Below are 17993 nucleotides of genomic sequence, written 5' to 3'. Positions count from 1 at the left end.
GCCACTGCACTCCAGCCTGGACGACAGAGCGAGACTCTGTCTCAAAAAAAACAAAACAAAACAAAAAGGTCTGGTTTCTCATGTGTTGGAGCACGGAGCCCTTGACCAGTGAAGAAGCAAGGCCAGGGCCCAGCCTAAGTCACAGGCGGAAAAAAGACGCAGAAACATTGGAATAACGCTCCACACGCACTGCTTGATTCTTCGCTAGAAACCTCGTTATCTCCGAACTGTTGGCGTTATTCTGAGTTACAGCACTAGCTCTTTTATAAAGAGGGAGACCTTCTCCTTCTTTAACAGCAGATTCGTCAAAATACGTCCAAGGCAAGGAAACCTAGAAGGGCGTCTGGGCAGGGGAAAGTCGATGCGAAGGCGGGCCAGGGACCTTTCGTCGCATCCCCACCTTGGCATTTCCTGTGGCGTGAGCGGCCAGGGCATCCGTGTCGAAAGTGCGGCGGCGGAACAGGCGCGCAGGAGAGGAGCGGCGCAGGCGCAGACGCGCGGGCGGGAAGATGGCGGCTGGGTTCAAGTGAGTGTTGGCGGGTGGCGGGTCGAGTTCTGTACCCTGGCGGACGGTAGCTTCCTTTAACTCTTAGCTGGGATTCTCTCACCTGGAGGCCGACCCCGTTGGGGTGCCATTTCCTTCCTTGTCGAAGCAGGCGACGGGCGGGAGGACCTGGAGGTCGTCACAGTGAAAAGAAAGGGCTTCTTCCCCCCAGTGAGACGGGAGATGAAAGGACTCTGTAGAGTTCCATACCCGGTGCGAGCGCTCGTGAGCGTGATGTGTAGTGAACGTGCAGTCCCACGTAATCTTTTAAAGATTGTGGCCGGGCGCGGTGGTTCACGCCTGTAATCCCAGCACTTTGGGAGGCCGAGGCGGGCGTTATCACCTGAGGTCAGGAGTTCGAGACCAGCCTGGTCTACATGGTGAAACACTGTCCCTAATAAAAATATAACAATTAGCCGGGCGTGGTGGCGGGCGCCTGTAGTCCCAGCTACTCAGGAGGCTGAGGCAGGAGAATCGCTTGAACCCGGGAGGCAGAGGTTGTAGTGAGCCGAGATAGCGCCACTGCACTCCAGCCTGGGCGACAGAGTGAGACTCTGAATCAATCAATCAAGATTGTTGCATCAGAGCCACATACCGCCTGCTTCTCCCTCTCCCGTAGTTTATTTCTAAAAGGATCATGCCTCGTTCGGAAGGTTTTTGTATGTGTGAAGCCAATGGACTAATTTCTTAAAGTTTTTAAAAAATGGATAAAATAAATAAGATTCCAAAGGAAATCCATTATGTTGAAATAGTTATCTATGAGTATAAACTCCGAAGACATGATATAGTAGTATATATACTTGCTTTAAAATTAACCTTCGTAAACAAGATCTAGTGGCAAGACTAGTAGTAACTCCTGGGATTTCAAAGTAACAGTGAGCCTGAACATACCTTACACAGCTAAAGGGTACAGACGAAAACATTTGTGGTCTCCGTGGTTGTTAAAGTTGCAGGTACTGCTAATGTTACTATGGTTTATTGCCTACAGTCAGAAGTGAAGAATATGCTAAATTTCATTTACAGTGAAAATAAAGATGTACCCTTTGTTTCCTGAGTTATCCAGTAAGAGGTAACTATTCATGATCACTGGATTATGAAAATAATCGTTTTTCATGATCACTAGATCACTCTGAATCCTTGTTTCAGAGCAAGAACGACATGATTCTTTTGACACAGATTGAGCTTTTAAAGAGCTCACTCAAAGGGCTTTTAGACGCCAATCTTCTAATCGTTTATGGCAGAGTTAAGGACAGCAATTGAATGCGATTGCTACTGCAAGAATTTTTACTTTCTAGAATTAGTTGAAAGTTGTGGGGATTAATGCTGCATCACCACACTCTTAAGATCTTTGCCAATTTCTGGATTTATGTTACGATTCATCAGTTTATCTCAGATATATTTTTAACACGTGTTTCAGAACCGTGGAACCTCTGGAGTATTACAGGAGATTTCTGGTGAGTAAAGGTTATGTACATGTTATGCGTTTTGATAACAATGAGCTGCTTTTAAAGATAAATTTCAAGTAATTTAATCCATTTGAAGTAACATTTAATGTTTCCCCGGTGTGTGTAAAACTTGTGATAGATGTGTAAAATATGTAATAGGTATAATCTGTTTTTATATAAACATATTTATTTAGAAAGAGAACTGCCGTCCTGATGGAAGAGAACTTGGTGAATTCAGAACCACAACTGTCAACATAGGTAAGGATGTATTTTCCACTTTCAACTGTATGATATTCCCAAGTTTTAGTCTCTGAACCAGCTAAACAGTTTTTCAGCCAAATTCTTTGTCTAAAGGATTTGATGATTTTTTTGTCAAGAGATTTTTATCTGTACAAAAGCCCTGTAACTGAATGAAAAATGATTAACACAAATTCAAGGACAGGTGAATAATTATTTAAACACTAATTTAAAATAGTTATGTAAAAATCAATTATTCTAACTTGAAATATTCATAAGCAACTGAGGGGGTAGCAAGATAATCATACACAGCAAACTAAAACAATTATTATGTGGATAATTTTGTAGCTGTCTTCCTTTTACGAACTTTTCATTTTGCTTATCTTCTCAGGTTCAATTAGTACTGCAGATGGTTCTGCTTTAGTGAAGCTGGGAAATACTACAGTAATCTGTGGAGTTAAAGCAGTAAGTCTAAATATGTCCTACTGAGATTTGAGTTACAAAGTTAGCTTTATTTATTAGATTGTAATATACACCTGTAATTCTACTCTTAATTTGGCAGTTGGGTGTCAATTTTTAATATTTAATTTCCCAAGAGCTTTCACTATGAGTGTTAGAAAATATGACCCAAGTTTAATGACTAAGTGAACAATTGTCAAATGTAGCAAAATGAAACAACTTTTAAAATCTTAGTCACCATTTTAAAAAAATTTGGTTATATCATTTGAGAAATTGACAGATTTTTGGTGACATTCTTTTAGCCAGTGATGACATGTAATCTGTGTAAATGTGTAGAAAATTGAAATTGTTGAAAAGAAAAATTTGAGGGAATATTGGCTACCATTTACTGAGTACCTGCTATGTTCCAGACACCTTTTTAGGTGCTTTACAGAATTATCCACTTTAATCCCTACAACAATCATTTGTTACTTCTTTCTACCTCCTGTTTTACAGATGAGGTTCAGTAACCTGTCCAGGTACATAAGACTCATAAGTAAGACTTAGACATAAATCTGACTTCAAAGCCTGTGCTTCTTTGACTACACTATACCTTGTGTTATTTAACCTCAGTTGAGATTCTTCTTTGGTAAACCTGGAGTGATACATAACAATAAGATTTGAGAACTTGCTCCTTGTCAGGTTTTATGCCTGGGATTTAACAGGTCTATCTCATTTGGCCCTTACTAACAGTCCCTAGGAGTAGACACTATTTTCTTCCCATTTGACAAGATGAGGAGTTTAAGGTAAGAGGTTAAATAACTTGCCTAAAGTCTCTCAGCCAGTAAGTGTGGCTCTGACATTTGAACTGGCTTAGTAATTGCAGAGCGTTTGCTTTTTCTTTTTGAGACGGAGTCTTGCTCTGTCGCCCAGGCTGGAGTGCAGTGGCACGATCTTGGCTCACTGCAACTTCCGCCTCCCGGGTTCAAGTGATTCTCCTGCCTCAGCCTCCCAAGTAGCTGGGATTACAGGCGCCCACCACCACGCCTGGTTAATTTTTGTGTTTTTAGCAGAGACAGGGTTTCGCCATCTTGGTCAGCTGGTCTCAAACTCCTGACCTCAGGTGATCCGCCTGCCTCTGCATCCCAAAGTGCTGGGATTACCGGTGTGAGCCACCATGCCCAGCCGAGCTTTTGCTCTTTACCACTAAAGCAGCAGTTCCTAAATCTGGCTCTATCATCTGGAGAATAAATTAAGATTCTTGGCTACTAGGTGGGGGCACAAACCCAGTAACTATTTTTTAAAAGATCTCCAGGTAATCTTGACGAGCAGCACTGTAGTGTAGTCCACTGTACTGTAGTGCCTTCTTATCTTGTAGAGCTATTGTGAGGGTCAGCACCAATGTCCGTCAAGGCCCTGACACAGTTCCCTAAGCTGATATTTGATAGAGCCTTCCTTAACTGATTGCTAAATTGTCTTCCTAATTTTTCAGTAGCTTCTTTCAATAGGAAACATTTCTTTGCTACTATAGGAATTTGCAGCACCACCAACAGATGCCCCTGATAAAGGATACGTTGGTAAGTTAAATGGTTTTGTAATTTTAATACAAATACTTTTAACACATTCAATAATTTTTAGTTAAGTCCTAGTTGAGTTGATGTAAATAAAATTATTCCTAATATTCAGAAATATTTAGGAATAAAACAAATTCCTCAAAAGTTTTCTGTTAGTAAAAGATAGCATAATAGCAGGACATAGAATTTCGTAAATTTAACCTTTATCAAACTTGCTTGCTCAATTTTTGTTCATACATTCATATGTTACTAACCAAGAAAATAGAATTTTGGCTGGGTGTGGTTACTCACCCCTGTAATACCAGGATTTTGGGAGGCCAAGACAGCAGGATCGCTTCAGCCCAGGAATTCAAGACCAGCCTGGGAAGCAAAGGAGACCCCGTCTCTACAAAAAAAATCAAGTTAGCTGGGTGAGCCTGTGCGCACACCTGTGTCCCAACTACTTGGGAGGCTGAAGCAGGAGGATTGCTTGAGCCTGGGAGGTTGAGGCTACAATGAACTATAATTGTTTCACTGCATTCAAGCCTGACTGAAAGAGTGAAACCCTGTTTCAAAAGAAAAAAAAAAATAGAATGGAATTTTTTTTAGTCAAAGAACTGTCATTGCACACCTTTTGTTTCCATAAAGATTCTTTGCTTTATACAACTGCTATTTTTTTCTTGTCTTGGAACCATCTGTTCTTTATGGTAGGAACCAACATTTTTTTAAATGAGAAAAACAGTTGGATGTTAGCAGAGGGGCTATATCTTCAGTTACAGATTGAGGTATTTTGAAAGATATCAGGAAAACTTGTAAAGGATTTAGGAGAATTGAGGTCTAAAATAGATTTTTTAAAAAGGCATATGGGGGAAAAAAGTCAGAAAAATAGAAATTTTATGGCTGGGAGTCTTAGACCAAACATAATATAGCTATAATATTACAATGTATTCTACTCAGAAGAGTCTGTCCATGGCCACAGTTGCCTTTACGGTGGATTGATAATACCTTTAACACTTCAATAATCCATAAATTAAAAAGTTTAGGCCAGGCATGGTGGCTCACGCCTGTAATCTCAGCACTTTGGGAGGCTGAGGCGAGCAGATCACGAGGTCAGGCGATCAAGACCATCTTGGCCAATATGGTAAAACCCTGTCTACTAAAATACAAAAAATTATCCGGGCGTGGTGGCGTGTGCCTGTAATCCCAGCTACTTGAGAGGCTAAGGCAAGGAAATCTCTTGAACCTGGGAGGCGGAGGTTGCAGTAAGCTGAGATCGTACCATTGCACTCCAGCCTGGCAACAGAGCAAGACTCCATCTCAAAAAAAAAAAAAAGGTTTAGTTCATAGCTTCAGAGTGTTTCTTTCAGTTCCTAATGTGGATCTACCACCCCTGTGTTCATCGAGATTCCGGTCTGGACCTCCTGGAGAAGAGGCCCAAGTGGCTAGCCAGTTCATTGCAGATGTCATTGAAAAGTAAGAGCACCATGATAAAATTTTATTATAATTCATTTTCAGATAGTTTTTGACTTTTCATTTACTTTGCTCTTTGTCATTAAATCAAGTTCACAGATAATTCAGAAAGAGGACTTATGCATTTCTCCAGGAAAGGTAAGAGGAATAGAGAAGCTGTAAGTTCTTATTAATTCTGAAGGGATTTTTTTTGTGGGGGAAAGTGAACAAGGAAATTAAAACCACCAATCAAAGTAGCTTTAAATATGGCTGTCTTACAGATTTTAGAGATTCAGTAATTTCTTACTCTGTAATTCTCTAAATGAACCATATTCTTTATAAAAAACAAGTTTGACTAACTTACTGCCTGTCTGGGAGCTACCTTTTAAACTGAAGTAATTTTTCCCCCCCTTTAAGTTCAATCATTTTTTATTCCTTATAGCAGATTATAACATTAATCATGTTAACATACCTTTATGGTGAATCCACACAGTAGATTCCAAAGTCTATTTGAAAATGTAAAACTAGGTTGATTAGAACCTAGAGAGGCTTTCCTACTAGATCATATAAACTGATACGTTAGCACTGTAAAACTTAAACATTTCATGTATTATGGGAAAGTGCATTTTGAATTTTAGCTAGGGCTTTCAAAACCATCTCCCTTATCTGCAACCTCCCAATGAGAATGGAATCCTTTTACATCTGTAGCTCCATTAAGGGAAATGGACATGTTTGTCATTTGTCAGCTTGGCAATCAAAAGCCAGCTTCACCAAACCTGTCCACTTTCTTCTGGTTTTCTATAGAACTTTAAAAAGGTAAAGCATTTTCTTAAGGTTTTTTGAGCCTTGAAGGTTATCTTGCTTGTTTAACCAAGGGTTCTGTGGTTAAGTCTAAGCGAAGAGCATGTTCTACCCATTAGAAGACTTTAATTTCCTTTTGTGTTAATTCTATTTTAGCTTGCCTGGGTTCTATACTGTGATCTCATTTGCCTCGACTACGATGGAAACATTTTGGATGCCTGCACATTTGCTTTGTTAGCAGCCTTAAAAAATGGTAAGCAGCCTTACAAAAAAGGCAATATTCCCACTAATGAGTTAGAATGTTGTTTTGTGAAACTTTTAATGTACATTTGCTTTCATATGCTTCCAAATTAATGAATGTAATACCGACATGACTTTCCAAATATAGTTGATAGTTGTATATTCTGTAACTGAATGCTCTTTAGAGTGCTGCTTTGACTGTACCCATCTACTTAAGTTAGGACTTCAGTCCTTTCCAAAATAGTGTTAATATTGGTGGGAGAGGGAGACAAGAGTTGTAACTTCTGGCTAGGTGATTGATGAAGATCTGCCAGTATCCTCCTACTTCTTTATGTGATATTGCCAAAAGATGTAGAATGGATTCTGTTGTTTTTACTGTGAGGCCGTAGTAATAGGGGTTTCTTAGCAAGGAGTTAGGTTGACTGATTAGTTACAGATTTCAATAACTTGTGCATATTCCCTATCATTGATGAATTGGTAGGAACAAATAATTGGAGGTGGAAAATAAAGTTAGCACAGCAATATTATAGTAGAGTGGTTAAGTGAATTGGAGGTAGAAAATGAAGTTAGCACAATATTATAATAGAGTGGTTAAAGTGGAGATTCCTGGCTCTATCACTCTGTGCTGAAGTTTCCGTATCTATAGTAAAATGGGGATAATAGTGCTTACTTTGTAAGAGTATTGATTAGGTGAATACAATGAAAATATGAAAATGCTTAAAACAGTACCTGGCAGATATAAATTAAAAAAAATCATTGACTTCTTAAACTTAAAAAAAATTATGCAATAAGCACTAGGTAGGAATGTCAGATGTTGTGAAAAGCAATGTATATCGTCTATATTTACCTTAGTGGCTGTAAGGTGCTTTTTAAAAAGAAATGTTCTGGGCAAGTTAAATAGAGGGAAAGGTGAATTAAAAAAAAAAAAGCTTGGAAACCATTTGTTTCTTAGAGACTTACTTTACAGATTTGCCTTTTCTTAGTACAGTTGCCTGAAGTTACAATAAATGAAGAAACCGCTTTAGCAGAAGTTAATTTAAAGAAGAAAAGTTATTTGAATATTAGAACTCATCCAGTTGCAACTTCCTTTGCTGTGTTTGATGAGTAAGTTAATCAAACTTATTTTAAAATTTTCTATATTTAAGATTAGGGTAATTGATGTTCAGCATTCTAACTCTTTAGGAAGTGCTATGGTGACCCTACATCCTAGTTTTCCCTGGACACTTGAATTTATACTTGTCCCTGCACAATTATTTCTAGTCAACCTGTCTGCTTTCATAAGCATCCTGATTTGGATGATCAATTGTGTTCACTTTACCTGTTCCTTGGTTTACTTATACCTGTGTAATGTTAATTTCCAATTCTTTCACTAAAGATTTATCTGAAGCTATCTTCAGTATTTTCCAAGGATTTTAGCACGTTCAGAAATAGAAGAGCAGGGCTGGGCGTGGTGGCTCACTTGAGCCTGTAATCCCAGCACTTTGGGAGGCTGAGGCGGGGGATCACCTGAGGTCAGGAGTTCAAGACCAGCCTGGCCAACATGTTGAAACCCTGTCTCTACTAAAAATACAAAAATTAGCTGGGTGTGATGGCATGTGCCTGTAATTGCAGCTACTTGGGAGGCTGATAGTATGTTTAGTATTTTAAAGTAAAATTTGTTCCATGGATTGATAACTTATATTTTTTCTTTTTATAGCACTTTGCTTATAGTTGACCCTACTGGAGAGGAGGAACATCTGGCAACGGGAACCTTAACAGTAGTAATGGATGAGGAAGGCAAGCTCTGTTGTCTTCACAAACCAGGCATGTCCCTGCCACTTCAGTCCTAAACATATGTAGATGAAAACTCAGTGTGAGCCTTAAATTAGGGAGGGCCAAATGGAATATGGGATATTTTATTTACCTAATTTTAGTATAGTTTCTTAGCTACCTCAAATGTTCTTCCATCTTGATGGTATATGTCAGTGGTTCTTAAACTTAAGACATACATTAGAATCACTTGGAGGTCTTGTGAAACTAGTAGATCTTGAGACTGTACCCTGATTTACATTATCCAATTTTTTTGTTTTATAATTTGACATGACATTAGTGTTTTTAGAAGAGGAATGATAACAGATTAAAAGTATTGGCAAAATAATTTTTCAGGTGGAAGCGGGCTAACTGGAGCTAAACTTCAGGACTGTATGAGCCGAGCAGTTACAAGACACAAAGAAGTTAAAAAATTGATGGATGAAGTAATTAAGAGTATGAAACCCAAATAAATAGCCACATTTTCAAAACAGATTTGTAAAAATTGTATTTGTTAACACTGTGCACAAACGTTTTATACTAAATAAATATCAAACTACATTCTTCTGAAAGATGTTTCTATTATTTCTTAGGTCACTTACTTCCATATATATTATGTATAGTGAAACCATTTTTAAAAAGCAATGACTTAGGCAAACCAACCCTAGTTTGTTAAACCATTTCCCTGTTTTTATTTAAAAATGATAAGGTTGTGCTTCTGTATAAAGTTTGTACATCTAGCAATGTAAAATACTGACACATTAAAAAAAACAAAAAGTAGAAACTCAATCCTTTTGATTCAATGCTCTTGTGTTTTTTAAAAAGGAACAAAAAGTAATGCAAGACTCAGAATTTTGGAGTGGTTGGCGTGCCTCTCTTCATTTTACTTTTTGACTGGCTGCCTGTATGCCGATGACGATGTAGCTGAGCTGTTTGTGCTGCTGCTGCTGCTGCCATAGCCATTTGATGCTGCAAGAATCGCAACTGCTGCAAAAGGGAGGGAAAAAAAATCAAGTTATGTTAAATGCAGGCAGGTGTGGAAAGGTGCTTTTCCTGAGAGTGATGAAACAACACAACTGAAAAAGGGAGAAAGCACCAAGATAACAAAAAGGGACTATACCACATTGAGACAATGCACAGTCAAACAGCACCAGTGGCACAGAAGCCTGCTGAGGGCTTTAAAAATGATTCTTGGCAAACTTCAAAATTATTTGTTACTTTGCCCTGCCAGTCTATATTGTAGTAACTCAGCAACTTCAGTTACCATTTTGTTGTATAATGATAGTTTATAGCAATATAAAACAACCCTGAATATCGATAGTCAACTATAATATGCTGACTTTCCTTCCTAAAATTATGGTATAACATTTTTCTAAATAGGTATGACATTTACTAATAGGAACACTTTTCTGCAGTAAAATATTAGAAAGTTAACAATTGGCACTTAAAACTGTCTTTCAAAATATACTGCATACTAGAAAAATGTATGTTAATGTGCCACCAGCACTTCATGAAAAATTTTAAATTAGAGTATGGCTTAAATGTACAAAATATATTCAGTGCTCCAAGTTGACTGGCTAAAATGTCAGACTTTTAAATAAAATTTGCTAAATTATTTACCAATTACAGTCTTAAAAGACAGTAAAATAAAACTAAAGCAAGTTATTTTGAGGTACTTTTGGAGCTGAGTATCTTTAAAAATGTAATCAGAGTGAAGTTGCTGGATTACTTGTATCTGTTGCTGCTGCTGTTGAAAGGCAGAGGAGGGCTGGAATCTCTGCTGAGGAAGGCTTTGCTCAGGTCTGTTCTCGGCAGAGCCAAGCTGAGACAACACTACAGAGAGGAGAAGGGGAAAGCAGGCCAGTCAAAAAGTTTGAAGGCTACCAGGGTTAGAAAAGGACAACATAGAAAATGAAATAATAGAAAAGTTAGCAGTATGATTATCTTAAGTATCAAATCATAGACATTTCAGAATAAATTTAGTAATATGGTCTCCTGTTAGTTGGGGGTACCACTGATTATGGAACTTTCTGGACACAAAAAGAGATGCACTCCCTTAGTGCATTATGTATCAAAGCACTGAACCGCTCTTCTCTTACATCTGTATAAAATTTGATACCGATGCTATTTTGTTTAGAAGAGTATATTATTTTTGAAATATAACCAACAAAGCAGAAGGGAGATGGAAGAAATCCAAACTATTGTAACAACAAAGCTGGTAGACAGACAATTGCTTTAAACAAAAGATGCTGCAATGAATATCAGACTACTAACAACAAAGGTGGTGAACTGAGACTAAGCATTGTTTGTTTTTTTTTTTAGCTGAATGGGACCACAGTAATCAGTTCAACACTCATTTTACATATGAGGAAGTTTGAAGGCCAACATGATTTAAATGACTCACTCAAAGTTAAGAAGTCTGTAGCTAGGAACATTCTCATGATTTTTTCAGACTAGAGTTGTTTCCACTAAATTATACTACAGCTATTTTTGGAAATTCACAACTGGTCTGATAAAGGTATATAATTATATAAACTTCTATTTGGAAATTCACTACCTCTAAATTGGAACTTTATATGTAAGGATTACTTACTTCCAAAATAAAGATTATTACTCTAAAAGACTTCTAAAGGCATCACAGTAAGCCCACAGTGATAAGATGCTGACAACATAGTCACTCAGTCAATCCTCAAACTCTTACCATAGTTTTCTTATCCATGTGGCTTACTCTTTCAATTAAGTGTGAAGTTAGAATTATCATCTTCAACTGACAGGATAATCATTAAGAGTAATCTTTAGTTCACCATTTACTGCTGGAAGTGTTGAGAAGTAATTTAATCTTTTTTTTTAAATGATAAAAGTGGCTTACAGAAGTTATGCTATTGACCATTAAGACTTAAGTCATTTATGCAACTACAAGTTACCAGAATGAGACAAAAGAGTATGCAATCTAGAAAAATTCTGTCTTAACCCAGGAAAACAAAAAAGTTATTAATTAAGATAAGTATTGGCAAACACTGAAAACAGCTCTGGTAACCTAGTAAAGTGGATAATTATTTTGCCAGTAAACTGTAACATAAGGAAACACAACTGTGGTAATTATGTTAAGTCAAAGCTCTTTTAATTAATTCACTATCAAATTAATGAAAAAAATCTCAGCCATTAATCAATTTAATAGTTCACACATCATAGCTTTACTTTTTCCTGTTTACTGGTTGCAAGGGAAGGAAAAGAAAATAATTTAAGTGGTGAGATGCCAAATAGATTAGATATGTTTAGTAAATTCATATAAAGTTATGAAGATACCTACCAGCTGCCTGTGACTGCATAAAACTTCCTACTCCAGTAAGGTTAATAACAGCAGCTTGCTGAGCAGATAAGGCCTGTTCTTGACTGGTTGAACCTTGTTCAGAACCCTGAATAAAAAAATAATAAATGACTTGTACAAGAAAGAAAAATTTGAGCTGGTGAAAAGAAATCAGTATTTTTTCCTATATGAAAGAAAGCAGTATTAGACTAGTCTTGTAAAAAGAATAACAAGGAAAATACTTCAAAGGTATTTAGAATAAGCAAGAATACATTTATGGTATTTGAACAAAGAAAACTTCATTTTTCAGTGCATCTGTATTTATTGTTTGATGCTACCTAGATAATGCCTAAGGCTTTTATAAAGCTTCACTGTAACAATTTTTTAAAGCTTAAAACACCCTTTGTAACATAAACACAGTAGTGGAACTTTTAGTCAGCAGACTAAGTCAAGAAAAGGAAATAAAAGGTATATACATTTTATAGGAAAAAATAAAATTGTCCTTATTTGCAAATGGCACAACTGTCTATACGGTAGAAAATCCTAAGCAATCTCCAAAACAGCTCCTAGAAGTAGTAAGTTCAGTAAGAGGGCACAAAACAAGACCAATATACAAAAATCAACACTATATATACTAGTAATGAACATGTGAAAACTGAAATAAAAAAATACCATTCACAATTACTCAAAAAAAAAAGAGAAAAGCTTAGGTATTAATCTTAAGTCTAAGAAAACATATACAGGGCTTGTATACCAAAAACTACAAAACACTGACTTTGGTCTAGATAAGGACATACTATGTTCATGTACTGGAAGACTCACATCATAAAGATGGCAGTTCTTGCCCCAAACTGATCAACAAGTTTAACTCAATTCTTTTAGAAATGCTGGCAAGGTTTTTGTAGATATAGACAAGATGACTTTAAAATGTATACGGAAAGGTAGAGAACCTACATTAGCTACAACAATTTTGAAAAATGGTATGGGAGAAAACACTGCCCAATTTTTTTTTTTTTTTTGAGACGGAGTCTCGCTCTGTCGCCCAGGCTGGAGGGCAGTGGCGCGATCTCGGCTCACTGCAAGCTCCGCCTCCCGGGTTCACGCCATTCTCCTGCCTCAGCCTCTCCGAGTAGCTGGGACTACAGGCGCCCACCACCATGCCCGGCTAACTTTTTGTATTTTTAGTAGAGACGGGGTTTCACCGTGGTCTCGATCTCCTGACCTTGTGATCCGCCCGCCTCGGCCTCCCAAAGTGCTGGGATTACAAGCGTGAGCCACCGCGCCCGGCCTCCAACTGACTTTCAACAAATGTGCAGAAGTAATTCAATTCAGAAAGGATAGCTGTTTTTTTCTTTGTTGCTGTTGTTTTGTTTTTTTTTCAACAAATGGTATTGAAACAATTGGATACTGATAGGAAAACAAAAACAAACAAAAACAAAACATGGACCTAAGTTGCACATCTTGTACAAAAATTAACTGAAAATGGATCATGGATTCAAAATAAGAAACTATGAAACTGTTAGAAAAAAAACACAGGAGAAAATCTTTGGGACCTAGAGCTAGTCTGACACATGACAACTACAGGATATTCCATAAAGAAAAGATACTGTTAACTTGGACTTCAGCAAAATTAAAAACTTTTGCTCTGCAAAAGACATCCTTTGGTACCACCTAAAATAGTGTCTGAAGTAATATTTCAGTATAAAATGGCAAGCCAAACATTTCAAAAGTTACATTTATCTTGAGGGGATCTCCCTGGATATAAAAAGAGATTGGACAAAAGAGCACAGAGCTGAAAGGAGGATACATTACTGAATTTTGAACCCAGTTCATGAAATGAACAACAGAATAAGGCAGACCACATCACCACCATAACGGAGCGATGATAAAACAAACAAACAAACACTCAAAATGCAAAAAAACTACAGGTGATATCAATTTCCCCCCAAAGCACTCCACAAACCTAAAGTAGCCTATAAGCCACCACCACAAATGGAATATTCAAACAAGGAGGAATAATGATTAAACAAACGTCTTGAAAAAGAAAACAAATACTAAGAAATAAAAGGACTCAGGCTAAAACTAAAAGGATAAAAAAAGATGTACTAAGCTAACATTAATCAAAAGAAAGAAACAAGAAATACTACCAGAGATAAAGAAGGTCATTTATTAATGATAAGGGGTAAATTAATCAAGGATATAACAATCCTAAATGTATACGCACCTAACAATATGGGCTCAAAAAACAACCTTTAGCAAAAGGAAAAATAGAAATTTCCAGTTTTGGTTGAAGACTTCAACACTTCTCTCAGTAACTGATATACAGAAAGAAAAGGATATAGAAGACCTGAATGATGCCATCAAATACCTTGATCTAATATGGAACACTCCTAACAGCAGAATATACATTTTTTCAGCCATATATGGAATATTCATCAAGACAGATCACGTTCTCAAGCATTAAACAAACCTCAACAAACTTAAAAGAACCAAAAATATGTTTTCAGACCACAGTGGATTTAAACCAGAAATCAACTGCAGAAAGATATTTGGAAAATTCCCAAGTATTTGGAAATCAAACATATCTAAACTCATTTGAGAAGAATCCATAAGACAGAAAATTCTATGGAACAAAATGAAGGCACAGCATATCAAAATTTGTGGAAAGTGGCTTAAGCAGTACTGAGAAGGAAATGTATAACATTAATTGTTTATTTTAGAAAAGAATGACCTCAACACAATAATCTAAGCTTCCACTTATGAAACTACAAACTATCATCCAAGAAAACATTCCAGAAATAAAGAAGTGACCCTATACATTAAAAGGATCCACAGGAAAAACATGGAAAAATCAATCTGACACATACACCAGTGAGAATATTAGACAAACATTCAGGGCCTCTAGGCAAACTGCTTAAATAAACTTACAAGAGCAAGATAATTAGACTGGCATCAGATTTCTCAAAAACACACAAAGCAAGTCAACAGTAGGAAGCGTTTTTAATAAATTTAAAGGAGAACTAAAACTAGAGAACATTTATAAGAAAACAAGTGAAAACGCTTCAAGACATTGGATTTGGCAATGATCTTCAATATGATACCAAAAGCACAGGCAAGAAAAGTAAAAAGAGAAAATGAGCTACATTAAAATAAAAAAAAAAAACTTCTGTGCAATGGATGCAATCAAGAGTGAAAAGACAACAAATGGGAGAAAATATCTGGAAATCAAACATCTGATATATGTGTATACGAAGAATGAAGAACTCCTACAATTCAACCACAAAAATTAATCTGATTAAAAAAAATGGGCAAGGGACCCAAACAGACTTTTCTCCAAAGATGATACCCAAATGGCCAACATGCATATGAAAAGATGCTCCACACCACTAATCATTAAGGAAGTGCCAATCAAAACCACAATGGGATTATCACCTAATACCCATTAGGAAGGCTGCTTAAAAAAAAAAAAAACCCAAAAATCCCCAAAGACCCAACCACCACCAGAAAATAACAAGAGTTGGCGAGGATTTGGACAAATTGAGATCTCTGTATGTTGTTGATGGCAATTAGGTAAAATGGTACAGCCACTATGGAAAACAGTATGATGCTTCTTAAAAAATTAAAAATTACCACACGAACCAGCAATCCAAATTCTGGGTATATATCCAAAAGAGTTGAAGACAGGGTCTCAAAGAGATAACTGTACATTCACATTCACACTAGCATTATTTACAATAGCCAAAAGGTGGAAGGTACCCAAGCATCCATCAGTGGATGAATGGATAAACAAAATATGGTATATACAAGTATTATTCACCATGAAAAAGGAAGGTGATTCTGACACATGCTATAAAATGAATGAACCTTGAAGACTTTATGCTAAGTGACATAAGTCAAACACAAAAGGACAAGTAACTATATGACTGCACTTATATGAGGTATCTTGAATAGTCAAACTCATACTAACATAAAGTAGAATCGTGGCCAAGGGGAGGAGTTGTTATTTACCGGATATAGTTTCAGTTTTGCAAGATGAAAAAGTTCTATAATAGAAATCTGTTGCACAACAATGTGAATACACTTAACACTGCTGAATTGCACACTTAAGAAGTTAAAATGGTAAGTTTTGGCCAGGCGCGGTGGCTCATGCCTGTAATCCCAGCACGTTGGGAGGCCGAGGTGTGCAGATCACGAGGTCAGGAGATTAAGACCATCCTAACACGGTGAAACTCCGTCTCTACTAAAAATACAAAAAAAATTTAGTCGGGCGTTGTGACACACGTCTGTAGCGACAGCTACTCGGGAGGCTGAGGCAGGAGAATTGCTTCAACCCAGGAGGTGGAGGTTGCAGTGAGCCAAGATCGCGCCACTGCACTCCAGCCCGGGCAACAGCACAAGACTCTGTCTCAAAAAAAAAAAAAAAAAAAAAAAAGTTAAAATGGTAAATTTTATGTGTATCTTAAAATTAATGTTTTTAAAAGAAAATCAAAGATTTTATATCTAGCCAATCTTTAAAGTGTTTAGAATGAAAAAACAGAAAGTTTTTAATGTGCCATTCCTGAGGACTCTATTAGAGGATGAGCTTTATCCAACCAAGACCTGACTGGGGGAAACTGGGCAAAAGGACTAATGGTGAATATTTCATATAATTTGTGAGATAGAGAAACTGGATTTGGGACCCAGGAATCAATATTTTTTTAATTTCCCAGATGACTCCAGTGTACCCAAAGTTTAGAAACACTTGTACTTCCTTCTTCTACTGTCATTTATTGCAATTCTTATTCAATTTCTTTCTCTTTGGCAGTGTACACGTTTGTTTTTGTCTGTGTTCCCACTGCCCTACATTTTATGATAATAGGGATATCTTTATTCCAATAGCAACAAAATCCTAAAAACAGAAAGATAATGTTGGGGTAGAAAATACACGAGCGACAGGGGCACAAAGACCTAGGTTTGAATCTCTGGCTCTGCCACTCACTGTATGGCTAAGAGCAAGCCATTTATCTGAATCTCAATCATCTATGCAAGATGCAGGTGATACCATCTGTTCAGTATGGTAATGACTGTTTTATTAGGAATACACACCCAATAGCTGATTGCTACTACTGCTAATAAAAACAGTACAGGAAATGTTTACACTAACAAAGCAAATGAAGTGTGCTTGGAATATACCAAAAAATGTTATAAATTCGATGTAAAAGCATATGGAAGGCCAGAAAACCCATACCTGCTCCCCTGGCTGTTGAGGACTAGAAGTTGTGGGCTGCTGAGGTTGTTGTGGTGTAAACTGGGAGAGCTGCTGTTGCTGCTGCTGCAGAGTGTTAAAAATAAGTGAACCACCTGGAAGCTATTAAGAATTTAAACAAAAATTAACCAATTTCACATGATTTTATATGAAATATTTAAATTTATTCTACAAAGATTTTTGGACCATTTGCTATGTGTCACTCTTCTAGTTATTGAAGAAACTGGTGAACAAAAAACAAGTTGGCTGCCCTTAAAAAAAAGACCTATTTAGAAACAGTTTTTAAGTCCTATTACTTTGGGCTCGCAAGTATGCTAACACTCTTAAACATAAATTTTTCTGCTTCAAGCTAGTAGTTAGCTATCCCAATTCACATGCTATTTTTTATTTCACTCTTTTTATACATCAATACAAAAGAGCATTAAATACATTAGAATGTACAAACAAGCAGCTTATGAATCAGAAATGTATACTACGAAAAGCCACCCCTCATAAATTTGTTCTAGTTTTGCCAAAAACAAAAATATTATACAAGATCTTTTATATAACACAGTGAGGAATTTCAAAGCTGAAAAGAAAGTGCATTTAGATGTCCATATTTATTTTGGAGACCACTACTTTCTCTTTCATTAAAATCTAATTTGAATTTAATTAATCCAAATTAAAAAACAATTTTTAAAGAAGCACTCAGAAAACTCCAGGTTAAAAGGGAAAACAATGCTTTTCAAATGCACCAAAAAACAGTTTTTCCATTTTAAGCTATAGGGGTTTATATACAGACCACTTTGAGGTCCTTAGGAGAATGTCCACGAAAATACCAAATACAGAACTCTTAGGTCTGTATAGTCAAAAAATATATATATATAATAAAAAAAAATCCTTGGGTCAAAATATCTATCTATATCCATCACAGCTCATCATTAGGTAAATCTGGACACAACACAGA

The 17993-nt window shown here is 36.7% G+C and overlaps 2 protein-coding genes across 15 annotated transcripts in view; one reads left to right on the top strand and one right to left on the bottom strand.

Moving 5' to 3' along the window:
- The first annotated feature begins 107 nt into the window (after positions 1-107).
- Positions 108-9266, top strand: EXOSC8 (exosome component 8). The gene is made up of 11 exons (XM_003270286.4): positions 108-526; positions 1962-1998; positions 2184-2247; positions 2618-2691; positions 4196-4241; positions 5585-5690; positions 5780-5825; positions 6624-6720; positions 7691-7811; positions 8404-8510; positions 8853-9266. The coding sequence occupies exons 1-11, from the start codon at positions 510-512 to the stop codon at positions 8966-8968; spliced, it is 831 nt and encodes a 276-aa protein (XP_003270334.2). The 5' UTR covers positions 108-509; the 3' UTR covers positions 8969-9266.
- Positions 8978-17993, bottom strand: part of SUPT20H (SPT20 homolog, SAGA complex component) — a 50374-nt gene continuing 41358 nt past the window's right edge. For 6 of the 14 annotated variants that reach the window (XM_003270280.2, XM_030818507.1, XM_030818505.1 and 3 more), the window contains 4 exons: positions 17030-17149; positions 11806-11911; positions 10225-10328; positions 8978-9482 (listed from right to left, as the gene is read on the bottom strand). In XM_003270280.2, coding sequence (XP_003270328.1) covers positions 9342-9482; positions 10225-10328; positions 11806-11911; positions 17030-17149 — 471 coding nt within the window. In that variant the 3' untranslated portion in view covers positions 8978-9341. The remainder of the gene's footprint in view (positions 9483-10224; positions 10329-11805; positions 11912-17029; positions 17150-17993) is intronic. The other 8 variants (XM_012502006.2, XM_030818511.1, XM_003270281.2 and 5 more) reach the window with 5 other exon arrangements.

Source organism: Nomascus leucogenys, chromosome 9, assembly GCF_006542625.1.
Source record: "Nomascus leucogenys isolate Asia chromosome 9, Asia_NLE_v1, whole genome shotgun sequence".
NCBI lineage: Eukaryota > Metazoa > Chordata > Mammalia > Primates > Hylobatidae > Nomascus > Nomascus leucogenys.
The sequence above is the reverse complement of the archived record's forward strand: the minus strand, read 5'-3'. Positions and strand labels throughout refer to the sequence as shown.

What these genes read in the sequence shown, in the direction of transcription:
- EXOSC8 (XM_003270286.4), top strand. An exon ending in AGTATTACAGGAGATTTCTG is followed by an intron (nt 1,999 to 2,183) that starts GTGAGTAAAGGT and finishes ATATTTATTTAG; the next exon opens with AAAGAGAACTGCCGTCCTGA. An exon ending in CCCTGATAAAGGATACGTTG is followed by an intron (nt 4,242 to 5,584) that starts GTAAGTTAAATG and finishes TGTTTCTTTCAG; the next exon opens with TTCCTAATGTGGATCTACCA.